The sequence below is a fragment of the Alternaria infectoria genome (assembly GCF_024043175.1).
Source record: "Alternaria infectoria strain BMP 0036 chromosome Unknown scaffold_6, whole genome shotgun sequence".
In the NCBI taxonomy this organism is placed as follows: Eukaryota; Fungi; Ascomycota; class Dothideomycetes; order Pleosporales; family Pleosporaceae; genus Alternaria; species Alternaria infectoria.
Window position 1 is genome coordinate 44,337 of NW_026250695.1, and position 24,307 is coordinate 68,643.

At 51.0% G+C, this 24,307-nt stretch overlaps 7 protein-coding genes across 7 annotated transcripts; 3 read left to right on the forward strand and 4 right to left on the reverse strand.

The window, feature by feature from the left end:
* Positions 1-36: 36 nt before the first annotated feature.
* J4E92_004301 (uncharacterized protein) lies at positions 37-956 on the forward strand (the record flags this gene model as incomplete). Its single annotated transcript, XM_051495691.1, has 5 exons — positions 37-109; positions 189-254; positions 302-442; positions 506-735; positions 789-956. 5 exons carry the CDS (start codon positions 37-39, stop codon positions 954-956), a joined length of 678 nt encoding a protein of 225 aa, XP_051353531.1.
* Positions 957-1,407: 451 nt separating this feature from the next.
* J4E92_004302 (uncharacterized protein) lies at positions 1,408-3,680 on the reverse strand (the record flags this gene model as incomplete). The annotated part of the gene is made up of 3 exons (XM_051495692.1): positions 1,408-1,620; positions 1,675-3,267; positions 3,429-3,680. 3 exons carry the CDS (start codon positions 3,678-3,680, stop codon positions 1,408-1,410), a joined length of 2,058 nt encoding a protein of 685 aa, XP_051353532.1.
* A 1,101-nt stretch (positions 3,681-4,781) lies between these two features.
* Positions 4,782-8,246, forward strand: J4E92_004303 (uncharacterized protein; the record flags this gene model as incomplete). Its single annotated transcript, XM_051495693.1, has 1 exon — positions 4,782-8,246. The coding sequence occupies one exon, from the start codon at positions 4,782-4,784 to the stop codon at positions 8,244-8,246; it is 3,465 nt and encodes a 1,154-aa protein (XP_051353533.1).
* A 488-nt stretch (positions 8,247-8,734) lies between these two features.
* Positions 8,735-11,005, reverse strand: J4E92_004304 (uncharacterized protein; the record flags this gene model as incomplete). The annotated part of the gene is made up of 5 exons (XM_051495694.1): positions 8,735-9,210; positions 9,334-9,493; positions 9,545-10,503; positions 10,561-10,693; positions 10,748-11,005. The coding sequence occupies 5 exons, from the start codon at positions 11,003-11,005 to the stop codon at positions 8,735-8,737; spliced, it is 1,986 nt and encodes a 661-aa protein (XP_051353534.1).
* Positions 11,006-13,477: 2,472 nt separating this feature from the next.
* On the reverse strand, positions 13,478-14,333 carry J4E92_004305 (uncharacterized protein; the record flags this gene model as incomplete). The annotated part of the gene is made up of 3 exons (XM_051495695.1): positions 13,478-13,987; positions 14,043-14,142; positions 14,191-14,333. The coding sequence occupies 3 exons, from the start codon at positions 14,331-14,333 to the stop codon at positions 13,478-13,480; spliced, it is 753 nt and encodes a 250-aa protein (XP_051353535.1).
* A 588-nt stretch (positions 14,334-14,921) lies between these two features.
* J4E92_004306 (uncharacterized protein) lies at positions 14,922-15,690 on the reverse strand (the record flags this gene model as incomplete). Its single annotated transcript, XM_051495696.1, has 2 exons — positions 14,922-15,427; positions 15,615-15,690. The coding sequence occupies 2 exons, from the start codon at positions 15,688-15,690 to the stop codon at positions 14,922-14,924; spliced, it is 582 nt and encodes a 193-aa protein (XP_051353536.1).
* A 921-nt stretch (positions 15,691-16,611) lies between these two features.
* On the forward strand, positions 16,612-18,923 carry J4E92_004307 (uncharacterized protein; the record flags this gene model as incomplete). The annotated part of the gene is made up of 2 exons (XM_051495697.1): positions 16,612-18,409; positions 18,457-18,923. The coding sequence occupies 2 exons, from the start codon at positions 16,612-16,614 to the stop codon at positions 18,921-18,923; spliced, it is 2,265 nt and encodes a 754-aa protein (XP_051353537.1).
* Between the last annotated feature and the right edge of the window lie 5,384 nt (positions 18,924-24,307).

Genomic DNA, 24,307 nt, shown 5'->3' on the forward strand with positions numbered 1-24,307 from the left:
ATTCAATTTTCCCTATCATCGCTACTAGAGCAGATAATGGCGCCCCGCAAGAAGACAGAAGAGAAGGCCACAGCCAACGAGGCCGCAGATCTAGTATTGGAGTATCTACGTGAGTCACTCACCTCACCTCACATCTGAGAGCTCAACGATCGCACTGCACCCTATACTCAAAGACTGACTGGTCGCAGGCAAGCAAAACCGCCCATACTCGGCTATCGATGTTTCGGCGAATCTACACAACAAGGTCACAAAAGGTTCATTGATCTATCACTCTTATCCGACAACGACTGATTCAGGGCAGCGTCTGCGGCAAAGATTCTGAAAGACCTCCACGAACAGAAAGCAATTGAGGGGCGTGCCGCTGGTGAGCTTGGTCGAGCCTATCTGCAATTCATATCAATTGACAACTTCAGGCAAGCAAATCGTATACCACGCTTTACAGGTATGATCCAATCTTTTCTCTTACCCAGCATCTGCTCAGATCTGACCCACTTGTAGAACGCAGCCGAAGCATGCACCACTGAACAACTCGCCGCTCTCGACGAAACCATTCTCGATCTCCGCACACAAACCACCACTCTTGTCGCAGTCGCAAAGAATCTCCGTGGCTCCTTGTCCAGTCTCAACTCCACGCTCAGCACGGCAGATCTTATCGCCAATGTCAACACTCTTGAGACAGAGAAAGAACAGATCGAGTCTAGGCTTGATGGACTGAAGAAGGGAAAGGCGAAGAAGGTAGGCTCAACGTACTCGGAGTGATTTATGCATGTTCGTGCTGACTCGGCAAGGTCACGACATCAGAGCGAGAAGCGATTGAGAAGGAGTGGAAGAAGAGCATTCGTGTGGCAAAGAAGAGGCAGAAGATTGTGACGGAGATGTGGAAAGAGATCAAGGAGAATTTCCCTGATCCGCAAGAGAGAGAGGACCAGAGGGAGATGTTCGATCTCGACGGATGAGGGTCTGCTGCGCTGTCAGAGTGGCGTGAACGATGCTTAGGTACCATGTGCTGGCGATGTTGTACGATGTTAGATGTGAGCATACCAGGACGATGTAGTGAAGTCAGATAGTTCAGGCTCAAGACACGAACTACTTGAAGACATACAAAAGCGTATGAAACTTGCGTATATATCATTCACATCGTGCTTTGAACGTAGCTAAAACGCCTCCAACGCCACTCTGGCAAACCCGCAATGATGCGAACCAAAAAGCGAACAAGAGATGAGAGGTTAGATCCAACGGCAAACAAGCGCCTTTACAATGCAGTGCAGACACCAATGCATGAATTGCACGAAACATAGCCTGCCAGGCCAGCTGGCGAGCCTACAGAGCTACCAAGACTGCGCAAACAACATCCCAATGCAACGTGACAGAACGCAAACGGCATCATGATCCAGGTAATTCGGAAACTCAAGAGCGCTGATAGGAAAACGAGCTACGGAGGTCATCTCTGATCTCCTGCGACAAATTATCGTCGGCGTCGATGTGGCTGGGATCCTGAGCACGCGCCAATTCTTCGAGGGTTTTGGCGAGGGCGGCGCCTTCGGTACGGCCACGGTCTACGTCGACGAGCATCATGATGGGGAAGGGGAGGCCGACCAGGATAGCTAGAAACCAGAAAGCCTATAGTTGAAATTAGTATGAGAGGTGAAATTCAGAAGTGTTGAGCAGACTTACCGGTCTAATCTCGCCATAAGCATCGGTGATGGCGCCTACAATAGCGGGACCGAAGACACTGCTGCCTTTATCTGTAATGGCGTATAGAGCGTAGAAGGCGGCTTCGTAGCCAGGAGGGATGAGTTCGCCGAATAGCGCACGGCAGTAACTGCTGAGACCACCAAGGACGAAGCCGTAGACTGCACCTAGAGGGTACATCTCCCACTGCTGCTGCAAACCCAGGTATCCTAACCGCTGGACTGCTGGTATGTACCCTAGAAGACCATAGATTGGAATTACTTCAAAGAGCATGATGCAGAGTAGGATTGTTTGTGTTGGCGACAGGCGGAAGAAAGCAGACAGCCGTGACCACAGGAAGGCGCCCAGAACGCCGAAGACTGTTGCGATGACGTTTATTAGGGCGAGCATGGCGTATGACATGCCCAGGGTTGTCTTTGCGAAGAGCACTGCTGTACCGGATACAGTGGCAATGCTGTCCGAAAGCAGGAACCATGCTGCGAGGAAGAGTAGTACATCCTTGAGATGTCGCGCGTGGGTCGCTGTACGGCCAAGGGATTTCCACGAGTATGCAAAGTACGCGAGGGCAGTGCCAAAGTTGGAGGTTTGCGCACCGATATGCAGAGGCGGTCCTGGACGGGGACGCAGCCAGCGCGCTGTCGGTAGTGTGAAGACAAACCACCACGCACCGATGACGAAGAGGACCAGGCGGAGGCCAAAGTTGGAGGATTGGAACGCGATGACGATGAGAATACCGATAGTCTGCACAAGCAAAGCAGCAATGTAACCGATCGCAATACCGTAGGATGAGATCTTGGTTGCAAGAGCGAGTTCCACTGAAGGAGCGGACCTGCTTCTTGCCCTCGGAATTGTCAGATCGGCGGCTGAAAGGTTACTCGGCAACAGTGCGGTTGTCGCATCAGCGACTTCGTCAAGAAGGCCTTCTCTTTGTCCAAGCTGGTTTGCGTATTGCGCTCCTCGTATAATATTCTCCTGCGTTGGAGTTTCACCTCCTCTCTCGTCGTCTTCTTCTGTTTCCGCCTCGTCTTCCTCGTCTGCGTACGATTCGTCGGCGATGGAGTCGGCGTACTTGACCGTAGGGTGGAAGCGCACCATTAGCGGTAGGAAGCTGTTCAATAGTACGAAACTGGCACCAAAGCATGTGTTTGAAATGATTGCCAGCACTGCGCCTAGCAGATACACCTTGGGTACCACTGGTAGGAAAAGCATGGTCGCGATGCTTCCAATAAATGCGAACCATAGGAGGAAGGTCTTCCTGAACCTCCCATGATCCGCTGCGCCGCTCATGCTAATGATCAGCAGAGCTTGTATGAGAACCGATATGCTGAAAGTGTACATGGCGAAGCTCGCAGTGTTGATCTCGATACCGAGGATATGAACGACGCATTGTCCCTTTTCAGGATTCGGTTTGAACAGAGCCTCTACGGCGTTGGTGGAGAATGATGGGCCGGGATGGACGGTAGGCTTCGTGGCTTTGCACGGTGTGGAAGGATCGGACAGTAAGACGCCATTCTCGCGCGCGAGCTGCTCGAGCGTTACAGGTATGAAAGACCCAATACCGCAAACAACAAAGACCTGGGGTGGTTAGTGTCGGTGCTCGCGTAGTTTATAAGCTTCACGAGGCGCGTCCGCAGTAGCATCACGAGAGAGATACGCGCACAGCTTTGCGACATTGCAGCAAGCTTGCAAAGGCCTGGGGCAAAACGAGATGGTAGTAGGAAGGAAGGGATAAGTACCTCGGCAGCCCATCCATACATGTAAAAGCCGCGGAGCTCCTTGTCGCTGGTCAACCGGGTGTCTTCGCCCTCGTAGTGGGGCTGCGAGTCGTGGGACTCCATGTCGAGGCTCTGGTCGGAAGAGAGGCTTTGCTCATCGTCTGCCTCGTTGGACTGCGATATGGACGGCACCGAGACTTTGGACTGTGAGGATGCATTGCGCGCAATGGTCGGGCGCTCATAGGGCGGGAGCTCGGGCGCGCGAGGTGACATCGAGCGATTGGAAGCAGTCGTCCGCAAAACAGGGTCCTGCGCTAATCAACGGAAATGCGTCACCGCAACTGAGACATGATGAAGGATCGAGGGATAAATGCGACAGCTGACCGGGCTGCTATTCAGGTCCGAGGGCAACTTCTAGTGGGCACGCTGAGGTCAGGCCCAAGCTGGGGAGAGATGTGGAGTTGTTGGGGTGGCAGCGGATGATCCCATGGGCATGACCTGTGAACATCTGATAAAGCGTCTACTTGCAGTAGAGGCTTATCCGAGAAAGACATTGGACAAGGCGCTTGCGCTCAAGCTCGCATCTAGATAGACTACTGGCCGCCGCAGCCGCAAGCTCGCCGAGCCGCGGACAGCAATGCGGTGAATGACTGAACGTACTAGCGATTAAAGTGGCTAGCTATATCGCATCCGCGCGACGAGACATGCAGTGTCGTTGACGCACATTATAGACAAGCTGGGCCCTCAAGCTTGACTCGGTTGCTGATGCGACTTCAGAGTGTCTGGCTGGAGATGCAGGGCTCCATCATCAGCGTGCATGGGTGGAGCGAGCGCCAAGGCGCTAAACCCAATCCACGCCCTCCCTCCCGTCGTCGGTACGAGAGGCTGCTGATGTTTCAACGACCTCATCGCTGCAACCACTCCACCCGCCCACGTCGCGCGCACCCCATCCACGGCCACTCCGGACTAATTCACGCCGCTCTACGACCGCGACTGCCATCACGACGTTTTGCAGCATTCACAGTCGACGATGCGCTAGTCGGCAGCGCCCCGACCTCGCTTTCTTTCACCTGCTGCATTCGACCAGCGCCCTTTCAACACTCACTGCGCCTCGTGCTGTCTCGGCGCTTCCATTCTTACGCCAAAGCATCTGCTTTAATGAGCGCGCCTCACTCCTAACCTGCGCATTTCACCGCCGACTCCACCGCCAGCCCTCTGCACGCAGCCTCGATCACGATTCAAACACCGCGCGGTTGACATTCTCGCGAAAACATCAAGGAAAAAGCGCGACCACACACTTCAAGAAAGCTATAGACGCGCGCAAAACGGAGGCGCAGACGGCGCCCCAGGCCGCGGGACGGAGGACGACGTAGTATGCCAGGCATTCTCACCATGAACCACACCGGGTCCGACTCAGCGACGGCTTCACGAGATGCAGAAAACAGGAAGCGCAGCCACAACGGGGATCTGACCAATGGCGGACTCAATGGCGCGCGAAGTGACACGCCGGCAGGGGGACCTGCTGTTAATGGGGGTCCTTCGCGCGAAACCAGCACCAACGGCGCATCCATGGCAGTCACAGCAACGGCCGGTCCCACGCTGGAACAATACTCGGATCTGCCCCCGGAGATCGCTCATATTGGCCCCGAGCAGTACATGTCCTTGTCGACACTCTTGTTGCGGATATCCCAGGAATCTTACAATGAGTTAGAGGAAGTCTTGAAGAACATGGCCGCCATTCAGATAGCGCCAGTGTCTAATGGCGCTCTTCCCAACGGCCTTGGCGCGGCGAATGCACAAGTGAATGCAGAGGCGAACAAGCGTAAAAAGCTGGTTGTGCTTCAATTCGCGCAGGAGCAACGGGCTAAATTCATCAAGCTGCTAGTCCTCACCGAGTGGGGAAAGAAAGCTTCCGTTGACATATCAAAGCTCATTGATTTGCTGGCCCACGCGAGTACACAGGCAGCCCATATGGATGCTGCTGACTACAAACTGGAAAAGATTAAGATTCTGTCCAACAATGCCAGAGAAAACAACCCGGACGTTGCGACCGCCCTGGAAGTGCTATCGACAGGGAAAGCGTCATGGATGCCGAGCCTGGGCTACATACCGCCTGAGCCTATCTCTGCTGAGCAGGCCCTCAAACTCCTTCGGTACATGAACACCTCTCTCTCCATACGCCTCAACGTACACGAAAACCTCCCACGACACCTCCAAGACTGGCGCGTGCATTCTGGACGCGCAACTTTTGTTATTGCCAACGAGCTGGAATTCGACGTCATGTCCTTTGTAGAGGATGCTTCAGAACAGTGGTTTCTCATCGATCTCCGGTTGTTGTTCACTCCTGCACCGACCATCACCGTCGGTAGCCGTTTCTTCATGCAACTCAAGCTGCAGGCCGACGTAGTTCTGAAGGAGAAGGGTCTGACCGGCCTTTTCGACTTCCTGAACAACTTCGTTCTAACGCACAAGATCTCAGTGCTTCGATCACAGGCTGTTAATCTCGTTCGCAGCGGCTGGGCTGGATCTCTCAAGGTTGAGCCTGTGCATCGCTTGCTCGTCGTGTCTTATTGGACTGATAAGCCTGGAAAAAAGAATTGGATTGAGATTGGCGTATCGAACAACAAACCAAAGAACGGCAAGGTTTCGTGGAGAGGGCCACCCATACCGTCGCTGACTACGCGCTGGTTCCGCCAGGGCAAAGAAGTGAAGGATGTCAAGTTCCATTTTGACTGGAAGGATCTCTCCATGGAACGCGTTATCAAGCAAGTCATCGCACGCCACACGAGTGATATCTTGCGATCCACAAAGGAGAGTTTCAAGTCTGGAGTGACGGCGAACGCACATCTTTCCGAGACCGAACCTGCAGACTCTACACTCAACGCATCGCTGGGTACGAAATCTACATCAGTTACCCTATCACTAGAGTCGGTCACTGGTAACTACATCCTGCGACCAGCTAGCGCACTATCAGCGCGAGCGGAGAATGCTTTCAACCAAGGCAGAGAGCCATCACAGATTGCTCATGTAATGACGCAAGTGCTAGCCGGCACATTGCTCAGTCTGATCCAGAAGAACGCACAACAACTCGGCTGGCAATCGGTCGCAAGACAGGCTTTGAAACAGCAGGTAGTGTCGGCTGCTGTCAAATTGGATGTCATCTCTTCCACGCTATATTGCCCTCGCGGCTGGACACCAAACTGGGCATTGGCAGCGGTAATCGACTCTTCAGGTGAATCGTGGTGGATCTTTGAAATCGGATCTGGTGGAAATAGCCTCGAATACGCCGAGCAGATCAAGTTGGACAGGCCTGATGGAAGCTCCTTACCCATCAATCGCAACACCTTGGCAAGTCTGGAGAGGGTCGCTGTGCAGCTTCTGTCGTTCCGCGTCACAGCTCGCCAACTAGAAAAGGAGAAGAAGAATTTCAGTTTGCGACCTGAGTTAGGGCAAGCAGGCTCATCCGTGGAAGCTGGTTGTGTTCCCCGTCGATGGGTGCTGCATGTGCAAACTCCGGATCTTCTTGTGCCCCAAGCAGACGAAGACTCATGGCTTGAATCAGACATCAAGATTACATGTGAAGGTTTAAAAGTTGGGGTTCAGGACGTCTGGCATATGGCTGTCGGTAAAATGGTCAAGTCTGTTGCTGCAGACATGCATAAGCTCATGGCAGCTTCACCACAGACCGCCTTCAAGTTCTCAGAAGACGGCAACTTCAGGATTCTCCTTGCCACGCCCTTTGGGCAAGATATCCTAGGAGAGCTGCGAGCACGACTGCGAGATGTTAACCGTCTTCGTACCTTTGCCAGTACCCTTCAGAAGCGTCAAATGCGGCTTTCGTCTTCCTCCTTACAGCGCGTACAGTTCCAGTATGGTCCATCGCCATACTCTGCGACTGTCAACTTTGGCACTGAAAAGGAGCTTACCATCGAGCTGTCACATGACAATCCGCACCATCGGATTCTCCATCTGCTTACTGAGATCGCCAACGATCGGTTGCCTTCGTTCCCAACCACGGAGGTCAGTGATGTCGATGGCCTGGATCGCTTCTGTACGACTCTCGTCGCGACCCGGCCCCTCTTCAAGGCCTTGCGCGAAGTCGAGGAACGATCGCCAGGCAACTACAGTAACCCCGCAATCCATGTTCACTCCGTCCTCAAATACCGACTCACCTATGACAATCCGGTCTGCACTTTCGACGTGCGCCTTCAGCCCAAAGATGACCGGGTGTACTGGTTTGTCGAAGACAACTTGCGTCCAAAGGATCCTCCAAACCAAGCCACAAATCTACCAACTCCCGAGCGTGCGCCTGGTCATAGGCGTCTCGACAGCCTACAGGCCAAGCTGAAGGAACTCTTCAGTGGGAAGGGCCCAGGATGGTTTGGTACCCGAACCGGCATGGTGGCGAACTTGGACGCGATCCCTGAAGCACTACTCAAGCTGGATGAGTGTGTTTTGAGTTGTAAAATGGCGGGAGGTTATGTTGCACCGCCACCACTTGAAAAGCCACCGCAACAAGCGCAGAACCAGGGATCTGGTCCGGGACAGGCGCCTGCACAGGCGAACGGAAACCAGCAGGGAAACCAGCAGCAGCAGGCTAGGATGCAACAACAACAGCAGCAAGCGCGTCAGCAGCAGCAAAGACAGACCCAGGCGCAAGCTGGGAAACAGCACCCGAACATGCAGCAACATCCGAGAAGCCAACCTCCGAACGGCAGACCCACTCAACAGCAGATGCCAAACGGCCGCCAGCAAATGTCTCAGCAACAACAGCAAGGTAGAGGCGGTCAAGGAGGTCGTCCAGGGCAGTCCAAGAACGACGTCATCACCATTGATTAGAAAACGTTGGGATGAGACCAGCATACCAGCTGTACCTACGTTCATTCCATTCACGATTTGTGTACAATGTTTTCTTTGCACGTTCTTCACGTTTTTCTAGCATTGGGTTAGCGGGACTACGGTATAATTTGCGCTTTCAACAGGTTCTGCTGTCTTGCGGTTCACGGTGGGATTTCCACCGGATTATGTATTTTATCTGACATGGACGCGAGGTCGGCTTTTTTTCGGCGGACGATTTGGGCCCGCGCTTTTCTTCTTTTGCTTCGTAGCTTGTATGATCCTTCTTTTTATACCATGGTGGGAACTTGCGACGAGGGTAGACATGAACAGTATCACGCCATGGCTAGATGTGGTGCTGGCGATCTACCGATATAGATATCAAATGCATAGATGCTATCAAAGGTGTATTATGCTCAAGCTGGAGAACTCGTGTGCACCGCAAAGGCATGACCATGACGTGCTTGTTGACCCAGTCCGCGAATTCTATATCAAGAACCTGTTGGCTCGACCGGGTACTGCTGCACAACAGCCTGACACCTCGTGAAAACCTCACCCTTCATCAAGTCTTCGCCCTGCATATTTCCATACCTCTTCAGTTCTGGGCTAACGATCAGTTTGAGTGGCCTTTCATCGGGATGTGGCGACGACAGCAGGTCACCGCTTCCTGGTGGCAGGATCATCATTACTCTGTATGGTTGCGAGCAGAGTTCCATCCATGTCTTCGCGCAGAGGCGTATAAGAGTCTCTAACGCCTCGGCGTCCTTCGGTTCGAGAACAGCTATCTTAGATAGTACCTGGTGTATTGCACTCAGAAGCGAGGTGATGGTAGCTTCATAGCTGGCTTTCAGCTTTTTCTCATCAGGTGTGGTTTCACTTGATGGGTTCATTAGATCGAGAACCGCCCTGGCCGCCTCGTAGCGACGGGCTTCAGTTGCCGCAGGTATACTAGGCCACTGTGTAACATCTAGGTTTATGCATTAGTCAAGTATCTTGATTCGGACGAACGAGGGCCTACCTTTGGTATAAATTGGTAACCATACATCATCATAACTCTTTCCTTCCAACCCCAAGATAGCGAACGGAGTACAAAACACGTGCGTGTATAGTAGAGTCCACATAGTATTCTGCAGGATAGCCTTCTTTAACACCCTTGTATTGACTTTGTGGATGCGTAACAGTTGGTCGTTGGAGAATGGCCATTCCACTTCACGGCGCATGTCCCATTCTAGATTCGTGAAGTCTTGTACCTGACTCACTACTGAAAAGAATTGAGTAGAGATGTCACGGTATCGCATCACCTTAACACTTCGAGCTTTCGTGCGCTGTGGGTAGGCCTTGTCGATGAATGCCTGCTTTAACTCCTCGTTTGCTAGACGAAGCTGCACAATCTCGAGGGCATGTTTCTCTACCAGCTCAGCGTTTTGTTTCTTGAGCAATTCTCGAAGTCGTTGTCGTTCCTCGCTGAACTGAGTGGTTTTCGCCCGTACTTCATCGCGCATGCGCAGTCTTTCTTCGTCAGCGTTGGCCTTGACATGTCTGAGATGAGAAAGTTCTTGTCTCTGCTCCACCAGGGTGGTCTGAAGCTGCAAGATCTCTTGCGTGTGCTTCTTGGTCAGTCCGGCTTCCTGTCGTTTGAGGTTCTTCTCATGTCGCTTTTGTTCTTCTCGAAGTTTCTCTCGCTGAGTTTGTAAATCTTCGTGCAACAGCCGTCCTTCTTGTTCCGCATTGAGCTTCAATCGAGCGACATTTGACTGATACTCATTCACTGTCACTTGATGTTTCCCCATCTCTTGCCGCGTTTGTTCGCAATGTTGCTCGTATTCGTTCTTCATCCGCTCGGCAAAGCTAACCTCTAGATCTTTTATGCGAGTTTCGTAGGTGTCTTTCACTTCTCGCAAGTGCGCGTCCCACTTCCAGTGTTCTTCGCTCATCTGGTCTTTAAGAGTGCTAATCTTTTGCTCATACCGCTTTTGCTCCTCCTCTTGACGAGCCGCACCTAATTGTCCTTCGGAAGATGCCTTGGTTGACTTGTTCTCTTTATCCTGTTGCTGTGAACCATCGTGTATTCGGGCCTCGAGATAGCGCTTTTCTTGTTCGTGGATTACAACTTGCTCGCCCAGCATGTCTTGAGCTTTCAACATCTGTTGGTGCTTGCTGTTAACCTCCGTCCTCAGGCTCTCCACCTCGGTCCGACTAGCTCGCAGTGTACTTTTCAACGTGTGAACCTCGATCTTCAAACTATCTAAGAGCCCCGCGTCTGCTCGATAATTGTCCAATGACCGGTGAGCCGCATCAAGTGAATGACAAAGCTCACGATATCGATGCAAAGCCTTGGCAGCCTCTTCTTCTGTTGGTCCATCCAACAGTGACTGTAGCATTGGGAATTCCTCTCCAGCTCTAAGCAAGAGTTCCTCAAATCGAGGTACATCCTGCGGGTTGGATGAGAACTGTCAGTACTTTGTCAGTCTCAATTCTCATGATGTACCATTAGATGAACTCACAACCTCGTCGTGCGGCTCCAACGGACCTTTGTCGCGCTGCAAGACGGCTTTTGTTGGTTTTTTGGGATCAACTTCCTTGGATGTTCCGCCGGATGATACGCGGTTCTTTCGTGAAGTAGCAACTGTTTCGACTTTGGCCGAGGCAGGGGTGGCAAGGCTAATGCTACGGCCCAACTGTCTTGGCTCACCCGACTGATGTGTAGGTGACACTCGTAAGTCGTTTTTGTCTTTCAATCGAGCCTGCCGAAGTACATTCATGACTGATTGCTTGGCTGATGATACACCTGTCGTCGTGCCAGGTGGAAGTGCGTCGGTAAAGCCTCCTTTACTTTAAGCTTGGCGCAAGTGCTTGAGGTTCCACGAAAGTTTGACTCGATGTTTACTCTGCTTAGCTTGATAATTCGCTTCTAGGAGCCTGTCGTACGCCCCCAGGATCGTTCGTACCCTGGTCACGTATACCGTTTGAGCAGATTTCCAAACGTCTGCGACAAATTCCGATTTATTGGAGGCGGAACTTCACAAGACTGAGTGCGATACAGTGGGTCTGCGGAGTAAAAAAATATACCCAGGTAAGCTGGAGCCTTGTGCGTCACGTAACCTTATGGTGGCTTACCGCACTCCTAATTCGGCCTACCCCACGCGAGCCTTCGTAATCGGTCTGTCTCCTATATTCGCAACGTCATGATAGCTTTCCGGAAGCCCCGTTACCTGGTGCGAGTGGCGACTTCGCACCGTGATGCCTCGTAAACGCGTTCCCTACTTAGGCACTTTTGTAAGCTCTCATAACATGGTAATCCTAGAATGAAGCAGATCTCGGAAAGGCTCGCCATACAAATTGGGAGCATCGTCGCCGTTGGCTCCTAACCTCGCGACATCCTCAAAGCCTTACTCTTAGACAAAAGAAAGCATGACTTCCAAGGTTGTCGTGGTCACATCTGATTGGTCGACCATCGTGTGCTGGCCTGCGAGTAAGCCTTGGAGGACGCCTCCGTCCTTCCGGTGGTGCGGAAAGCGGCCCTGGAACACACGTTCCATGCACTAGGGGGCCAGGAAACGCCAAAGCTCGACTTATAGAAAACACCCTGCAAAACACGGCAAACAGTGCATACCTACCTGCGCCTGATATAGGCGCATGTTGTATTGGTATAATTTCCAACTGGTCTTACAAAGCGCAGGCAAGCATAACTCAGAAACCTCCAGTCTAGACACAACAATGTAGAACGGCAAGGTGACATATAGTATAGGTCTAAGGGGTCGTAACGAACTTCAAACAATAGCACCGATATCGTACGCATCAACCTTCTTGTTATCCATGAAGAACATTTGTTACCCCCAAGGACTGCGACGCCGCTGGGGCAGTCTGTTCTGTTTCAGACTGGCTGAAGTTTGCTTCATCAGCCTGTGGAGGTAGTCTACCACCTTTGCGCGTGTGCACTTTCCGATATATAAGATAACCGAGAGCCACTGCTACAATAGCAGCCGCCACACAAACGCCCGCTATGCCACCGGTCGAGAGCCTACGAGTGCCAGAAGGGTCGCCGCTGTTATCATCTGTAGGTACGGCAGTACTTGAGGGCTCGCCAGTCAAACTCGGGGTCTCGGAAGATGCAGGCGATGTTGGAGGAGCGCTTTGCGTCGAAGCAAGGGAGGCTGCTGTTACGGATGTTGACTGCAAGCCATATGTACTCGAAGTCCAGCGCGATCCCTCGGAGTTCTCCGTTGATAATATAGGCCGCTGGGTCTCGTTTTCGATGCTGATGTATACGCCGGACGGGGTGAACATGTTGCTTATTCTGAGGCTGCCGTCTTCTTGTGAATCCAGCCGCCAAAACTGCCCAGTTGTTTCTTGGGTTGCGAAAAATTGTAGGTCGATGATCTGATAATTGGTGACGCCTAGCGCGAAGTCGTCCCCTTTCCCCACTGTATGCAGCCAATAGTATCCTTGAGAGCTGGTCTTTGTTGCAAACCACTGCTGACTGTCATGCCCGGTGACAGGCTCCAATATCACCGAAGCATTTTCCGGGGTAGAAGCAAGTGCACTAGACCAGCCGAGCGACTCAGTCTGCAGTATGAACGTAGTAGACACATCGATGTCAACCATTGTGGCAACCTTGGAAGGCTTAGTATCGAGAGGGACAGTTTCAATCGCGGTGTATAGAAGGCTACACATCAATATATATGAAGATTAAAACCCGAGGTTGTTTCCTGATAATCCCATTACAGCTGCGGCTGGTTCTTTTTTAGCGCCAACGCATGGTGTGCATCGGGAAGCATTCGGGAGCCGCCACAATATTGCCTTGTTGCCTATTTTGACTCAGCCTCGTCCGCAGCATGCTGCGGTCTCTTTCTCGCTTCTGATTACCGGTACAGGATACCATTGTATGGCGCATTCACCTAGTGGATAATACTTGGCTGATCTTCCGCTGCGATAAGTCAGGCTGTGGGTACCTAGGTAGCCGAAGAACAAAGCGCAAAACAGTCACATGAATTCATTCAAACAGCATGATCATGGTTTATCATGCATCCAGTTATGGATAGACTACCGCGCCACGCGATAGTTTGTGGTGCTTCCACCAAATAGAAGCCTCCAAAGAGCCGCCGATTAACTCCAAGACCAACTTCAGCGTAGCATTATAACGTACGGGCTGTTGCTGCCATTCTTCCACTGTGAAGCCGACTTTATCATAGCGGATATCCAACACACATGCGATGTCCAAATCTGAGAAGAAGTTAGTGACCAATGACATGGAGGTCTAAGCGGATCGACCGACCTTCCTTGGCATTCTGGTAACGTCGAGGCCGCTGATCTTCATCATCGGAGTTTCTGAAGATCTCCAATTGCGTCTTGCCAGCACTCAGATCCCTTAGTGTAAGCTGAAATGACACCTCCTCTTTACGCGGCTGATCCGACAGGACTAGGTCACCCTTATTGAGTAGCCATGTGAGTTGAGATTGCGCGTACGTGGCTCCATGGATCTGGGTCATATCCTTTTCTACGTGGAACGTATTTGAGTAGAGTTGGTCGAAGCAAACCGCGTAGTTGTGTCGGCAAACATCGGTCTTTCTCAAGTTCGGTATCGCATCTTTCTCGATACCACACACCACTGCTCCTCGAACCACTGCTGTCCAGGACTCCTTCGGCTGTCGGTAGCTCATCTGCATCTCTTCCTCGGTGATCGTCTCCTTGAGGCGATGTTTTAGGTACTCAGACGCCCCAAAACCACCCACAAGAAACAAGTGCTACACGAAGAGTCAGTATTGAGGATCAGTCGCTGGTGGATCGCTAGGCAGATACCTTTGGACGACTGCCTCTTTCTTCGATGCGATCAACATGTTCCCAGATGAGCTCAACTATCTGTTTGATGCAGGAGTCGAAAAAGCCTCGCATTGTCGATCTACAAATCATAATAAGCAGTGATGATATCAGGAGGCACTAAACATACTGTGGAATGGTAATTAGGCCCTTGTTTACTTTACCAAAAATGTCAAGGTTCTCCAACTCCCCTCGTAGGCTGAATCGAACATCAGGTGTTGAGAATGCAAACTGCTTCTTGACATCGTCAAACGCTTGCATGAGTTCTCTCATGGCGGGAGTTTCGGAGGCGTGATTTGTGTTTTTGTCGATGTCCAGATTTGGGTCGAGCTTTAGATATTCCTCCTCTCCAAGCAGCATTCTCAGCCACTTTTTGAACTCAAGGTTGATGAAAATGGATCCGCAGCGACTGCCTGGTATAGTAATTAGGCTCTGCATGGCCTCAGACTCAGTCTTACAAACCTGTGGGCTTGCCAATCTGCTCCAATTCGAGAGTTGGCGATCGTTGCGTAACTCGATATGAAACAACATCCTACATCCAAGATTAACCGACCATTGAAACAGCGCCAGGTACAAAAGTGTCATAGAAGGCTTACAACAGTACCGCCACCTGCGTCGCAGAGAATGAAGTAGTCCTTAGACTTTTGACGCCGTTAGTTACGGATACCTCCAATCGGAATTGACGCTTACTTGGAGGAATTCTTCTTCTTTTTCGTCACGATACCACCGCGCAGTGTAAAGCGCAGCTGCCTCGGGCTCTGTCACAAACATGATTGGCCTCAGCTTTGGAAAGTTGTCCTTATTAAACCCAGCTTTCGTGAGAGCTCTGTATGTGGAGTTCATAGCCATATAAGACCACTTCTAAAGCTTCGTCAATAGATTTTCACGCCGAGAGATCTGTGGACATACTGTGGGTATTGTGACAACAATATCCGTCGTTGTGTGTTTGGCGAACACGTTATTCTCGTCTACTCGCACTTCCATTTGCACGTAAGCAAACAATTTCTCGAGGTAGTCTGTCACAATCTCCTCCGGGCTCTTGTGAGAATACGGCGGTAGGTCGTTCTGGCCTTTGCTCAACATCATCTCGTCAAAGTTCAGATTCTTCATGCCGTCCAGAACCTGTAAAGTCATGTCAAGTTCCCCTAATAGATCTTCCACGCCAAGCTCCAACTTAGTGTGAATCATTGTCACTGCATCTGCGCTCAGACTCTTACCCCATTGCTGCTCCCCGGCCTGACTTGAACGCGAGTAAGAGATCACGCTTGGAACCTTCTCCTCGTTGTCCATCTGCGGACCCCATTGCTCAATTACATCGATTTCCTCGAGAGAGCATTCTGCACCTGAAGGTGTAGCCCACGCAATGCCTATATGCATCCCTTATTTTAGGACTAGCACGTCGTACGAGACGAAACAATGTTCACTCACCACTGAATGTCGTGCCATAGTCTATTCCCAAAACCAGTCGTAGTTCCTGAGGTTCCTGTAAAATCTTTTCCTCGCCTGCTGGAACAGTGGCATCAATCGGCCCATGACCTTTCCCAGACCCTGTACTGATAGGTGCTTCCAGTTCTGCCTCCTCGGTCTGCTCCAGTGCAGATACATTCTCGAAGTGGTAAATTTTGTTCATTGGGAAAGGTTATGCAATGGTATTCTCAGGCGGTCGTGGCTTCGTTGAGACTTCGAAGATCTGGATCTGATCCTCACTTTCCCATTGGATAGTGGTTCCTGTCTTGGATGGTGAAGTAGAACTCTAGACATACTAGAGCATAGAGTAAACGGTAGGGCGAAGACGACGTCAGCCGAAAGCACGCATCATAACTGGGTAGTCAACGGTTGGCACGTCGTTCAGAATTTGCCACACCCATAGCACACAGCCGTGTGCGTCCGTGCTCATGTGGTGTGACAGCGATTTCAAGTATGCGCCGGATTTGGAAGTAATTGACGAGTGAGCTGAAGAGGTCTCGTGTTCGTATGCATGAAGCTCATAAGCGAGGCAAGGCGTGGGACCAACAGCTTCGCACGCTTACCGCCACCTTACTGCGCCTGCGAGAATAGAGTGCGGTTTTGGACTCAGACTAGGGTCTGATCTTTCGAGATTGGTTGGGGCTGGTCTGTTAGATGCGGTATGACAAAACGCTTTCCTAGGCAGAAGCGATATGCGTGGCATTAGGAGTCTCTATAGGCATGCGCAGAATGCGAATGACGGCTGAGACACCTTTTCCCACACTTGATGCGGGGGTCGCAACGTCTCAACCCGAGGGTCAACAACTCTGCTCATAATTACTTGCAAATCGCATGTACCGGTGATACCAACCACCACTAGTGAGCGCTAGCTTTCGAAACCTTCAACACTGCATCTGCGAGTTCATCACGGGTTGTATGCATGGGTCGTCAGGTTGATTTCGACAAATTAGTTATACCTCGGCATCGTACCGGATTCAGAAGAAGCTGATACTTCCTTGAGATTGGTAAGCACTGAGACAATTAGTTGAAAATGACAAAACAGTAATTTGGGTACTATGTAGTTGCCCAACGAGCTCATGAAGAGATGTCGGTCATGTCCTCGACCAAAGGCGGCAAGATGTTAGTATCACGGAGGAAGCCCGTGCAAAAGTCTGAGAACGTCCAAACGTCGCCAAAATCTGTTCTCAGCAACCTTGCATCCGTCAATGAGCCGATACGGCGTGGATCGTTCAGCTCTCATCTGGAAAAACCTAACGGTGGAAAGCGCGAAGCTATCAAGGCATCATGGAAAGAGAGTAAATTTCACAAACTCAAAACTAAGATGACCTCCGAAAGGAAGACAAAGACTGAGAAAATCGAGTCTCTAGAAAAGCAAAATGAGAGCACCGAATTGACGACTGCTCTTGACACTCCGAGTACGCCGCAGCCGGAGTCTTCATTAGCGGAGGCGTTACCCACTAGCAATAGCAATGAACCCACTGCTGACTTGGAAGCTCCCGAGCTAAGTACCACTGTTTCACCAACACATTTGCCCGATACCTCATCCGAAGTGTCAATCATCTCGCTCGTTGCCGATCTCGATCAGTCAACGAGGTTTTTGGATGATGGGGGCGATAGCCAGGAAACGGATTTTGCCATTTCCTCACACGACCCACCCCTGCTGACACATCGTCAGCCTGTCGAGCCGACAACAAGACCTATATTCAGCATTTCCGACACATCAGAGCAGTTGCAACAAATCAGAGCGTTGATCTTGATGCAGGCATATGACTTCCTGACAGAAATGCCTGCTGATACGACCACCATGGACTATGTGGACCAGATACTCCGGGCGTATCGCGTATTGCTGCAGAGGTACAGTTCGAACTCGGACAATCTACAGCAAGCGAAAGATCAACTGAAAGTATACCATAATGTCGAAAAGGAACTCAGGGATACACAGATGGAGTTAAGAGAGACAAAAGGAAGATTACAAGATGCGGAAAAGCAAAAAGGTAGATATGACAGAGAGTCTACTCAGCAGAAGGGACGATCAGCACAATTGGAACGACAGTTGAGGACGCAGCTGTCTAAAGACAAAGCACAGTGGCTATCTGAACGTAAAACCCTCTTGGACGATCAGGAGGGGCTAATGATGTCGTATAGCCAACAGATACAGAACCTGCAGAAAGAGAAACAAGATCTCTATCAACATACAACACTAACGCAGCGAGAACACGACCAACGCTATCTCCGTTTACGAAACGAGAAGAATGCCACGATTACGGACTTGAAACAACAGATCGATCTTCTGACAGATGGAATTACACGCGCAAAGAAATCTGCGGAAGAGCAACTGAGCGTGCAGAAGGCCACGCTCAAAGCAGAGCATGAGCATGATCTACTCATGCATGACGAGGATGTCAAAAAACTCCGGAGGGAATTGCATATGCAAAAGAGCAGTCTCACCAAGGCGCATACACAAGAATTACAGCAACTGCAGGAAAGATCTCAGAGTGAGAAGGTGGAGCTTGATAAGAAGCACGATGAGGAAATGGCACGATTGCGATCTCAGCGCGAAGAGCTGAAAGTGGCGCTTGTTGTGAGAGACCATTTCAAGGGCTTGAAAGATCGTGAGCTTACTGCGCGATACAAACGAATCTCCACTGAGATCGAAAACTTTGCAAGCATGGAGTGGAACACTCGATGCGAAGCCAACTGGCCCCTCTCAGAGGCACAGCTTATGCGGCTTCATCCGAAAAATACAAGAAGACTGAAGCAGCAGATAGTTCAGCACTCCATGTGGGTACTTCTGTATGAGCATATTTTCAGTCTACCATTCAAGGTATTTGGGAAGGAAGGCGTGAGGATGAACAATGACTGGACCAGTATCTACGATTTGGGTAAGTCTGGTATAGTCGCTCAGATGATGTGAGACTAATTATTGCAGATGTGTCCTCACTAGAGTGGCCCACGATATCTTCAGAAATTGAAAAACAGCGGTACGAGACTGCTCGTTCACTGCTTACGGCCATTGAAGCACCTGGTCAAGGATCGACGGAACACCAAGAGCTACGTACTGCATACAGCGAAACAATCTCAACATTGGTTACGATCATCTCACAGGCTATCGAAAGGGTTGCATCGCTGAACGAGAGAGACCTGAAGTTACTTGATGCTCTTGTGAACCTCAGTGGGAGGACTTGGCTGGAATGCTGTTCTCAGAGATACAGACTCATCATGCAGCTGCCTATAGCTGAGGGCAATATTCTCAATCTGCCCCGCAAAGAAGCCCAGGCACTGACACTGGTTGTCAGTCCGGAACTAAAGCGGTACGGCAGCTCTCAAGGCGAGCAGCTTCACGGCGGCGAGCCGATCACCGGCTGGAAAGGACTTACCGTATCGTATCCAGCATGATAACAGGTGCGTTGGCAGAAGCCACGAAGCGGGGTCGATAGGACGAGAATATTGAAACTCAGCCTTGCATATGCGCTAGTGTATACGTTGCTTCTCCGGTGAGCGCATGCATCAACCAGTGCATATAAGCCTACATGCAGGCTGCCACCTAGTCAGAGGCTCAGGTGGCGCTCATGAGATTTTGCACATGCGATTCCAAATGAGTGGTGGCTAATTCTGGTGAACAAGGCTGAGATCATGCCCAGGTGAGCATGATGTGGGGCTCCTGTGGGCACTCTCACCCTTACCCTTTACTGGTCCTCGTCACTTCACACCGTAGCTTTTCAAGCTTGAAGCATTGATTTTGACTAGAGCCACTTGTTGGACGTGATCAGATCAGAGATCAGGAAGGCGCTTGGGCTGTTTCAACGGAAGTGGTACGTATTGGCTATGCCTCTTGATTGGCCGAAAGATTTTTTGACAAGTACAGCAAAGGCTTCGGAGATGGGGTTACGAGATAGCTTCAGAGCCGTCGTGAAACCGAAACGGGAGCCAGTCCATGCACCCAGACCACGAGTCAATGTACCAGCACCTCCGACCATTGAAAAGGGTGCATCTTCCCCGTTGCCACTAGCAAAACCCGTGTTACAGCGTCCGACCACAATAAGGCCCTCGAAACCCGCACCGCCAAAGCCACGCGTCACTCCTGAAGAAATCCGAGCCCTTAGAGACCTTATCAGGCAACGATATGCGCTTGACATTCAAATATGGGAAAAGAGAAACAACACAGTGTTTCAACGGAGGCTATTGAATGAGAAGATGAAAAAGGCTGATGCAGCTCTGATAGACATCAATAGGTGCCTAGTAGATTGGAATTACCCGGAACGCTTCGAAAGTCGCGAGCAGTACGAGAAATTTCAAGAAATCAAGCACCGGATAGAGACAGGATACAAGAGGAAATGGCAAGACGAACCTCCGTGGGTGCATATGGACACTGGAGGGGATCCAAGCCTGGGGCCCTTTGAGACTGATAGTCGATCGTTGTCTTCAAGACCGCGATGATGGTGAAAGGAAATGGCAACGTAGGCCGGAAACAATTGTAATGATAGTGTTGGTACGACTTGACTTGAAGCGCACAAGGTGCGACTTACCAAAAGACCACCTTATTTCATCTGCAGTTCAGATACATGAAACCTGCGCCGCAGAGCGAAGTAGCTCCAAGTACCCCACCACTGACTGGATATGCCCAATACACTCCGCCGGGTGCCTTACAGGACACAGTCACATATGCAAAGGACAAAGTCCGCAGCTTCACCTGGCACATTTTCCAGCTCACATTAGCATGTGATTGTACTGGTATTGCCTACCCAGATTCGCAGGTTGTGTTACCTCGAGAGGAGTACGGTCGGATTGTTTGTGCTCCAATACCACAGGTCAACTCAACCGCACCTACGCCGCCGGTACGCCGAAACCCCTAATCGGATGCATCGTATACTGAGAACACCGAGGGTCCACTGGTACACATGCATAACTCTGTTCCGAAGAGACAAGTCGAAGGGCCTCCATCATTTCAACACAGTGCCCCCGGATATTGAGGCGACAGAGAACGTGGCCATGCGCATTCTTGTCCGATTCATCTTCTTTCGCAGAGTGTTTTAATAGCGGCTATCGGTGCGACTCCAGTCCGAAGGGCGCCTCTGTTCGTCATTGCTCGTGCAAAGCGCGTCGCGGGGGTTATGCGGGTTGGGGACGATTCGACGGTTCGGCGCGTCGTGTCTTGTGGATAGGGCGTGGTGATCGTGTAGATGGTATATAGAATCGGTCATGTCTCTACAGCATTGCAGGCAGTGTACATGGCCCGAACTTGCTGGCTGACGGTATGTGAGCAAGTCTGCATGCTCATTGCGCCGGCTGCGAGATTGTGTCTGTGCGCTGGCAACGTCATTCGTTCTCTAACCGCGTCTGGACAACCTCTTGGCTTTTCATCTTGCATTACAACATCTGTGTCTTCGAATCTTTGCTCCTCGCAAATGTCCATCAGAGTTTCATTTGATTGAACTTGTAGCAAGTCGCATGTCACATCCACACCGAGCCTGATAGGCATGCAACGCAAATCGATTATGTATCCATGGATGCTTTGAATAAGCCCAGTGTCTCGCCTTGCCGACAGGCGCTGTGTTCTCCTCATAATTCATACACCGCCTTGAAAATGAGAGTTCGTGTTTACGAAGAAGCCATCCTGTTCAATCGCCTACTGTTCACCGCTGTGTGAAGAGCGTTGGCCACGATCCAACAGATGGTAGCCATCCACTCTCCATACTGGAAAGAGGAAGCTATACAAGAACAGTCGTAACATGTGGATCAGTTGGTAGCTCGTTCTTTTCAATGCCTTTCTTGGGCGTTCATAAGAGTGTTACTGCCAAATGCTCGCACGCGCCTATCCGACTTTGCAAGACTACGCAGGTGTCTGCACCGTCACTTCCATCAAGGACCAAATCGCGCGCTGGTGCGAAGGCACGACTTCTCACAATAAGTACAGATCTGTCAACATCGCATGTCATTACCGCTACCCAGTGTACATCCGTTCGTCAATATCGTCAACATCGTTAACTAGTACGCCTTCATCGACGCATGTGGCCAATATACTTACAGGACTAGCACCCAAAAGACAAAGCTGTACATAAGGCTACGATGGCTCGTAATAGCACACCTTCGATCAAAGTTGTCCTCAAGGGCCTATTCAGCAAAAGCAAAGACACGAGTTCTCCAACGCGTTCAGGTGAGCAAGCCCTCCGGACCAAATACTTGTGTTACGAACACGATAGTTGGATCCTTGAGAGGAGTCCCTAAACCGAGTGCGCTCTCTATCTAGAAGCCGCGTATATATAACCTTCGAATTAGTGGTCTGCGTAGTGAAGGTTGCTGACTCCCGCTGATAAGATGCAAATAACTCTGCCAACACTGGTCCTACTACCGACGCCAGGGGCACGTTCGCTCAGCCTTTAGCCCCGCAACCATCAAGCCTTTCGCAGAGTATCTCTTCTTCCCTCATGCCGACGCCGGGCTCTCAGCTTTGTCCCAGCGCAGTCATGCCGCTGTACGAGCAGATCAAAGAACGTGGCCACTACCTCTGGGGTGATGCCCATTACTCTGTTCTTACGAATGTCGTTCCTGGACGTAACGACCGACAGCTCCACAAATTCCATCGCTACCTATATCTCGGGGTACACTTCGATCATACGTTCGCGGAAGCTCGTCTTGTACGCTATGAACTCCGAATAGGCGGCGTTCTCGAGAAGGGGACGATCTTGAGAACATGTCGTGGACAGGACGTCAATGATGCGGTCGAGAAATTGTCAACTCTGCTAGGAGTATTGGTGTCGTGTTCAACCTGTACGATATCGGGTGAATCAATAACGAAAGATCTCGGTGAAACTAACAGTACGGCAGCAAGAAGAGCGGGTGTAGTCAACGGATGGTTCTTCGAGGGGGCACAGATGGGGACCGTGGATAATTTCGAAGCACTCGAGGAAGATGAGTTTGCTTTAAAGAGGTGAATCTAAAGGGCTTGATGAAGGAGTATGGGCTCATAGGCAAGCTTCATGCTATTGTATGGGAACAGAATCAACCTCTGGTCCCAAAGCCAATTATTTCAAGCATGAAACTATGATCAGGTCGTTTGCCTTGCAGTCACTTCGATCTATGACTGGGTACCATCAATTAGTCATACCACTACAGATGACTTCCGGAGTGACGCAGGGGGAAGATACCACAATGAGCAAAGAGATTGTACGACTTCTCGCTGATTGGCGGCACCTTGTTGCGGCGTTACATCAGGTCGTGTTAGCGATGGGTCTTCGACACCTCTGCAAACGCTATTTGTCCTGGCAAGCCGCTTTTGGCAGCGCTTCAACACCGTTCCCCATAGATGCCGTCAGTCTACCGTATGAACACCCGAATCAGTGGTAAGCGTCTACCCCGCGTGTCCAAGGTCGAGATCGTGAACTCACCGTGGTCAGGTGTCTTGCCGTTGGACCTCATGCCGCTCTCTTACCCTGAGATGCCGCAGAGAGTAGCGCCTTTACCTGTTTGACAGTGTGTATTGGGCCCGAACTGCTGATCCTCGCCGGCCATATAAACCTTCAATTAGTCTTCTTCTTCTCACTCTTCGCCACCTCACTATCAACAACTCAACGCAGCATTTGACTTTCGACCTTCGACTTGAACGAACGATCGACGCTCGTTCACGACAGTCTTCGGCCTCAACCTGACGAAATCTTTCCAACACTAGCTCTATCTTCCCAGCGACAACTTCAGAGTGATCATCATGCCCGTCCCCATGAACTCACACAGTGAGATAGAAGATGGTGAACTGGTACGCCAGACGTCAGCCATGAACATCGCAGGGCAGCCGTGGCTGGAGAGTACTGAAAAGGTATGCAATTTGGTCGCTGCATCACCTGAATCGGCTAACAAGATCAGCTCGAGAAGGTGCAGATCCTGAAAGAGATTTGTCTTGGCAACTGTCGTCTTCTTTACGGCAGCGAACGTTTCAAGTTCTACGGCAAGAACAGAGTCCCTCATCATTACTCAACAAGGAGCCTAACACAACGCTAGATATCGTGGTCTGCGAAGATGATGACACCAAGAAGTTCGCCGCCATCTTGACCTGCAACCAAGAAGGCCAAACGAAGCTTTTGCGCACGGAACTCAGCCTGTGTCCAGTTGTGGCGGTTCGTACGCTCGTGGACGGTCTTCAAAAGGACACAGCGAAGCTCTTTCGTACGTTCTCTTCTATCTCGAATTCATCGACACCATCGATACCGTGAAAAACCTCCACACCTCTGAGCGTCACTAACTCGGGCGCGTAGTGAAGTATACTGTGGGGTCTCAGATACGAGGACAGCAGGGATATACCGATAAAGACACCAATATATTCGAGTTGTGGGACGGGGCGCACGAAAACCGAATCCGCGGCCCGGACGATGATACACAGGGTCTTCTGCGCAGCTGGAGTGATGCACCAGGCGCAGAAGGTCGGCCTCCATCTGGTCCTCGTGGCGATGGCTATTTCGGTCGGAATAACAAGCGCATGCGGCCTGTCGAGCGACCAGAAAAGCCCGTGGTAGAGACGGAGATCGTTGACCTCGACTACTATGACTAGGAACGTATGGAACCTTGGAGGGGATGGCTGGTGATCGGAACTTCGAGAGGAGAAGAGTATAACATGGGATCCAGTTCGACGTCGTCGTCAGGGTCATGGTGTGACAGGGTTCAGTGGCCGATCCATCTTCACCTGGGATGAGCTTGAGTTTCGGCGCGGTCCTGTTCTCAGCGCAGAGGATTGGTGGTCGGTCATTTCGACCATCTCGGGCTTTTCTTTACGGTAGATAGTTGGCCTGTCA